We start from the raw sequence: 6,124 nt of genomic DNA, 5'->3' as shown, positions 1-6,124 counted from the left end.
CTCTCTGCTGTCCCGCCTGTGCTCTGTGCCCATGAGGAGCAGGGTCAGCCCCCAGCCCAGACAAATTCCCTTCCAGCCCAGCCATGCTCCTTACACTCCAGCAGCCACCAATTTCAAGGCTCACTGCTTTCCTCAGTCTGGCTGGGGCACTAAGGACACAATTGGTGAGCATTTGGGCACTTTGGTCAGTTGGACATTCTTCTTCTGGCTCCTGATCCTGATCTATCAACGCTTGTTTGATCATCCTCATCCCCCTGGAGCAAATGCAACTCCCCAGGGCTACCTGCAGCCTCTGACTCATGCTGCAGGGCACAAAGGCACTGTCCCTCGGCTCCAGAGCTGAGATCTCAGCAGAGACATCCTTAATGCCAATCCCAAGAGGAAAGAATGTGCCCAGCTGGCTGCTGGAAAGTGCTGAGAGCACCGGGTGAGCTTTAAGGTCACTTCCAACTAAAACCCTTCTGTGATTTTAAACAACACATTTATCGAGGAATTACAAGCGCAGGTAATTGACTGCAGGGATGAGCTCAGTGGACAGAATTGGTGAGTCTGACCCCAGCATAGGCTTCAACTAGGAGTGCCCAGGACTGAACTGAGAGCTCAGGCCCCAGCAAGGAACCCCGGACGGCTACGACGATGTCCTGGATGTGCCGCAGGAGGCCCCCGCTGCCAGCACTGGGGACATCTCTGAGGGAGTGTCACAGCCCAGGTGGATCAGTGTCCTCCCCAGAGGTAAGAGGGCTCACAGCTGCCCTGTTGCCTCTGCAAAGCCACTCTCTGGCAGGGTTTGGCTGTGGGGATGAGCAGGGACCCAGCAGCAGATCCATGGGTGCTGTGGTCAGAGCCCAGGTGGGGTGTGTGAGAGGGGACATGGAGCTGCCTGTCCCCTCAGGCACCTTTCTGTGCTCTCTCCAAGGTGGGATCTGCTCCCCTCCAGGTCTCCCAGGAGCAACCAGTGACCCCTCAGATCAGCCCCTGGCACACACGGACTATGATGATGTTGGCAGCAGCACCCTGTGGACGTTGCCATGAGGATGGCCTGGCCATGTCCCAGCCCTGGGGACACGTGTGTGGCAGTGTGGTTTGGGCCTGTCCCCAGGAAGGGGTGGCCCTGCCCACAGAGGTCACTTCTTCCTGCCCAGCACTGCAGGAAAACAGCTCCTGTGTAGGGATTGTAGGGATTGTCTTTGATTTTAGTGTGAATTTCCCTTTTTTCCTATCAAAATTCAAACTGGTCAGAGATTCTTTCCCAGGTCAGGGACCTCACTCTGGTGCTGGCACCTTTATACTGGGTATATCACTCATCCCCTTGGGGGTGTGATGCAGGAAGTGGGTGCACAGACACATCCTTGAAAGGTGGACTGAGGGGGAAGAGATTGCTGGGATTGTCTGCAGGGGGTTTATTTGGCACTGCCAAATGCACACAACTGTTCCCAGCAACTGTGAAGGGAAAAGGGAGAGGGAAGGACCTGGACTCCTCCCTGCAGATGCAGCAGGATCTCCAGTGTGTGATACACAGGTGGGGCAGGCTCAGACCCAGTGTCAGCAGTGAGAGCTGGGCTGGAAATGGCTGTGGTTGTTGGAAGGACTTTTCCTAAAGGAGGGGAGGTCTCTTGTTGGAGGGGAGTGCCTTCCTGTCCCCCGGCAGGGCCCTGTGTATGAAGGGCAGCCTGACCTAGGCCCAATTCCTTTACCTTGGAATCTCCTGGAGGCACCAGCTGGGGCTCTCCCTGTGCTCGTGGGGCAGCACAAAGTGGATTTAAGGATGGAGACACCTGCCACTGTGCCATGGGAAACCTGGGGTGGAACGGATGAGGAAACGTGGTGTGGATGTGGGAATGAGTGTTTGGGGAAGCTGCGGGGCCAGCGTGGGTCGCAGGAGCCGCAGCTGTGAAGGGGGGCCGGGGCCAGACGTGGAAGCTGATTCCTGCCTTGGGATTGTGCTGACAGAGAGTGTGGTGAAGGGTGAGGGTGGTTCAGTTTGCAGAAGTGCTCGGCTGCCGAGCTGGAGGGGCACAGAGCGGCGGGGCAGGCGCGGCGTTATCCGTGGCGTTATCGGCGGCAGCGCAGGTGTCGGGAGCCGCGTGCGGTCGATGGCGATGCCGGGAGCCGCCGGGGGGTAACCGCCTCCTTCCTGCCCTGGCGGCGAGGCGAGCGCGGGGCCACAGCTGCGGCAGCAGCGCCATGTGCCAGCGCCGCCGCGAGGGCCCGGGGACCCGGCACCTGCCAGCCCCGAGCGGAGCCCGGGGCTGCTGCCGCCCCCCGCGGGGGAGGGGAGCTCCCCAGAAATGGGGGCTTGGAGCTTTGCCGGTGCCCGAGGCAGAGGTGGCCCCGCGGATGCTGTTGCTGGGCTTTGGGGGGAAGGCTGTCCCCATCGGGACGGCTCTTGGCAGGCTCCAGCAGCAGAGCTGTAGGCACGGGGGGTAGAGGAAGGGCCCCCGCAGCCCAGGTGCCGAGGGGGGACTGTCTCCCCCCGGGGACATCCGGGTGGCAGCCCACTGTGGCGAGGAGGTGTGTGACGCCAGAAGCGCAGCCGAGGCTCATATTTGGGCAGGGAGCAGGTTATTGGAGGCGGCGGCCCCGCAGCCGGGAGATGAGGCGCCTGATAAAGGCTGCCCTGGTGCCGCTGCCTGCAGTGGCTCGGCTGGAGGCGAGACGTGTCCCGGCCGCGCTGGGTCGGGGCCGGTGGCATGGGGCCGCTGGTGGCGCTGGGGCTGCTGCTGTGCGTGCGGCTGTGTGCGGGTGAGTGCCGGGCGGGCGGGAGCGCGGCCCGTGGCGGTGCCGGGCCCGGCTCAGCGGGCTCCGTGCCGCAGGCTCCGGGGAGCTGCGTCTGGTGGGCGGCGGCGGGCGCTGTGCCGGGCGTGTGGAGGTGAAGAACGACGGTGAGTGGGGCTCCGTGTGCGTCTTCGACTTCGACTGGGAAGCCCGTTGGGCCTCCGTGGTGTGCCGGCAGCTGGGCTGTGGCCGGGTGGCCAAGGCGTCCCCGTACGCCCCATTCGGACAGGGCAAAGGGCGGATCTGGCTGCAGCCCTTCTTCTGCCGAGGCACCGAGGATGCGCTGCAGGATTGTCCGCACTTCGGATGGGGCCGGCACATATGCGGCCACGAGCGGGATGCGGGGGTGACCTGCACAGGTGAGGGGACACGCTGGCCGTGCTGGGACAGGCACCTTGTGCTGCTGCACCCCGGGCAGGGCTGAGCCGTGCCGGTGTCCCGGTGCAGATGCCGTGGAGCTGAGGCTGGCAGGCAGTGACAGTCCCTGTGCCGGGAGGGTGGAAGTGAAGCTGCAGGGACAATGGGGCTCGGTGTCAGAAGATGACTGGGACATGGAGGAGGCCGAGGTGGTTTGCCAGCAGCTGGGCTGTGGCTCGGCTTCCGGTGCCTACTCTGCCCTCGAGCGCTTTGGTGCAGGAGAGGGGCCCGTCAGTCTGGCCCTGGTGGACTGTGATGGGTTTGAGGCCACACTCTGGGACTGCGAGATCCGTGGCTGGGGCCCCTATAACGGCCTCCTCCATGACTATGACACTGCCGTTGTCTGCCAAGGTAGGAGCTGGACTGTGGGGGGACACGGCCGTTCATGCACAAGCCTTGACACTGACCCTGTGCTGCTCTCGCAGGCTTTTCCCGGCTGGTCGGAGGCGATGGAGCCTGCGCCGGGCAGCTGGAGGTGCGGCAGGGCCGGGCCTGGGTCGGCGTGTGCGAGGAGGAGGTGGACATGAAGGTGGCGCAGGTGGTGTGCAGGGAGCTGGGCTGTGGGGCGGCGCTGGGCATCGCCGGCAGTGGCCGATTTGCGGCGGGATCGGGATCGCTGTGGGACGGGGGCTTCCAGTGCAATGGCACGGAGCCCCTCCTCAGTGCCTGTGCCCGGCGTCCGCCCCGCAGCCGGGGCTGCAGCGGCGCCGCGGGCCTCATCTGCTCCCGTAAGTGCCGGGGCCAGCGGGGCGGGGGCTCTTGGGGTTCCCTGCACAATCCCCCTTCTTATTGCCCTTCCTGCCACAGCCTACACGGGCTTCCGGCTGGGGAACAGCAGCTCGGGATGCAGCGGGCGGGTGGAGGCGGCAGTGAGGGGGACGTGGGGGTCGGTGTGCGCCGCCGAGTGGGACCTGCCCGATGCCCACGTCCTGTGCCGCCACCTGGGCTGCGGCCGCGCCCTGAGCGTGCCCCTGGGAGGCTCCTTCGGCAGCGGGGAGGGGCCGCTGCGGCCGGACGCCTTGGGCTGCAGCGGGAGCGAGCGGCACCCGGGCCAGTGCCCCGTGGCCGTGCTGGGGAAGCCGCCGTGTGCCCCCGGAAACGCCGCGGCTGTCACCTGCTCAGGTGTGTAGGGCACCTGCGGGAGGAGCCTTAGGGGCTTTCGGGGCCCTCTCAAGAATTCCAGTGAGAAGATGCAGGGATATTTTGTGATGACGGGCTGCGTCTGGGCATTTTCCAGGGATTGTGGAGTCCCTGCGGCTGGTGGAGGGTGAGACCCGGTGCGATGGGTGGCTGGAGGTGGCCATAGACACCGGGACCTGGCGCCGAGTGCCCGCAGAGCTTTTGTTCATACAGAATTTCAGCAATGTGTGCTGGGAGCTGGACTGTGGAGGACTGGACAAGAGTCATGGAGTCTCTGGTAACCTCAGGCTGTCGGAGGTCAACGAGACGGAGAAAGCTGTTATGAAAAGGGTGATTGAAACCATCCACGGGATAACAACAGAACTGACAACTACAGCTGTAAATCCAATTTTTAATCAATCATTCTCATTAGAGTATGAACATGAGTATGAGTTTCAGTATGTGTATGACTATGATAAAGATATTAAGTACACTGCACCAGCTGGCATCTCTCAAGGGGCATCCGTGGTCTGCTCAGGTGAGTGTCCCTATAAAGGTGAGAGGTGATGGTGCCCCAGGCAGCCAGCCCAGCCCTTTCCTTCCACGCCCACAGGCAGCCGGCGGTTGAGGCTGGTGGGGAGCTCTGGGCGCTGTGCCGGGCGTGTGGAGGTCTATTCTGGTGGCAGCTGGAGCAGCGTCTGCCAGGAAGGCTGGGAGCTGCAGGACGCTGCCGTTGTGTGCCGTGAGCTGGGCTGTGGCAGGGCACTGGAGGCGCCGAGCTCGGCGCGCTTCGGTCCCGGCCCGGGGCCGCTGTGGCCGTCCATCCCCGAGTGCTCCGGGGCCGAGGAGTCTCTCTGGGAATGCGGGCGCTGGGAAAAGCGCGAGTGCGTTGGCGGCGGCGGGGCAGGGGCCGTGTGCTCAGGTCAGTGGCGGCCACTGGGGGCAGAGGCCGGCAGAAGGCCCGGGGGGTCGGTGGCCGTGCCGTGACCCCCCTGCACCCCTTGCAGAGCATCTCTCCGTGCGGCTGGCAGGCGGCGGCGGGCGCTGCCGCGGGTTCCTGGAGGTGTCCCACAAGGGCACCTGGGGCCGCGTGTGCGCCAACGGCACCAGCCCCGGCACCGGCGCCGCCGTCTGCCGCCAGCTGGGCTGTGGGCACCGGGGCCGGCTGTCGGCCGTCCCCGCCCAGCAGCCGTCCCGTGCCTGGCTGGCCTGGCTGGGCTGCGAGGACGGGGCCCGCTCGCTCTGGGGGTGCCCCTCGGCACCCTGGCACCTGCAGAGCTGCGGCCCTGGCGGGGACGCCCACGTGGCTTGTGAGGAGGACAGGGATGGCGTCACTGAGACAGACACTACCCCGTATCCGGAGGGTGCCAGCAGCACAGGTAGCTCTGCCTGTTCCTGCATTCCCCATGCCAGGATGGCTGGGATCCCCTGCTCTCACTGCCTGAATGTGTCCCCGAAGGTTTTCCCATCAGAACCACCGTGGCAGTGGCTGTGGGGACTGTGCCTGTGCCAACTGTGCTGTGTGTGGTGCTGGGGACGCTGCTGTGCCTGTCCCTGGGAGCCCTGGCTGTGCTGCTGTGCCGTGCCCGGCGCCAAGGTGGGTCCTGGTGGGTAGAGGCAGGGAGAGACCTAGTTTGGGGCTCCAAGGGCTCCTATCATGCATAACAGCTTACACAGTGAGTAGTGATGATCCCAGTGTCCAGGGCCCCAGGTGAGTGCTGCCTGTTGTTCCAGGCCCTGGCAGAGCTGCAGATGCCATCTCCAATGCTGTCTATGAGGAGCTGGACTACACCGCAATGCCTGAGTACCAAGA

At 64.5% G+C, this 6,124-nt stretch overlaps 1 protein-coding gene across 1 annotated transcript in view; it reads left to right on the top strand.

Annotated features, from left to right (window-relative positions):
* Positions 1-2,690: 2,690 nt before the first annotated feature.
* Positions 2,691-6,124, top strand: part of LOC310910173 (scavenger receptor cysteine-rich type 1 protein M130-like) — a gene marked incomplete at both ends in the record, with an annotated part of 33,102 nt that continues 29,668 nt past the window's right edge. The window contains 9 exons of the mRNA XM_083862630.1: positions 2,691-2,742; positions 2,814-3,134; positions 3,223-3,543; positions 3,618-3,920; positions 4,000-4,314; positions 4,430-4,849; positions 4,925-5,233; positions 5,319-5,690; positions 5,771-5,908. Coding sequence (XP_083718756.1) covers positions 2,691-2,742; positions 2,814-3,134; positions 3,223-3,543; positions 3,618-3,920; positions 4,000-4,314; positions 4,430-4,849; positions 4,925-5,233; positions 5,319-5,690; positions 5,771-5,908 — 2,551 coding nt within the window. The remainder of the gene's footprint in view (positions 2,743-2,813; positions 3,135-3,222; positions 3,544-3,617; positions 3,921-3,999; positions 4,315-4,429; positions 4,850-4,924; positions 5,234-5,318; positions 5,691-5,770; positions 5,909-6,124) is intronic.

This window comes from Zosterops lateralis (genome assembly GCF_965231275.1).
Source record: "Zosterops lateralis genome assembly, chromosome: 6".
In the NCBI taxonomy this organism is placed as follows: Eukaryota; Metazoa; Chordata; class Aves; order Passeriformes; family Zosteropidae; genus Zosterops; species Zosterops lateralis.
The sequence above is the reverse complement of the archived record's forward strand: the minus strand, read 5'-3'. Positions and strand labels throughout refer to the sequence as shown.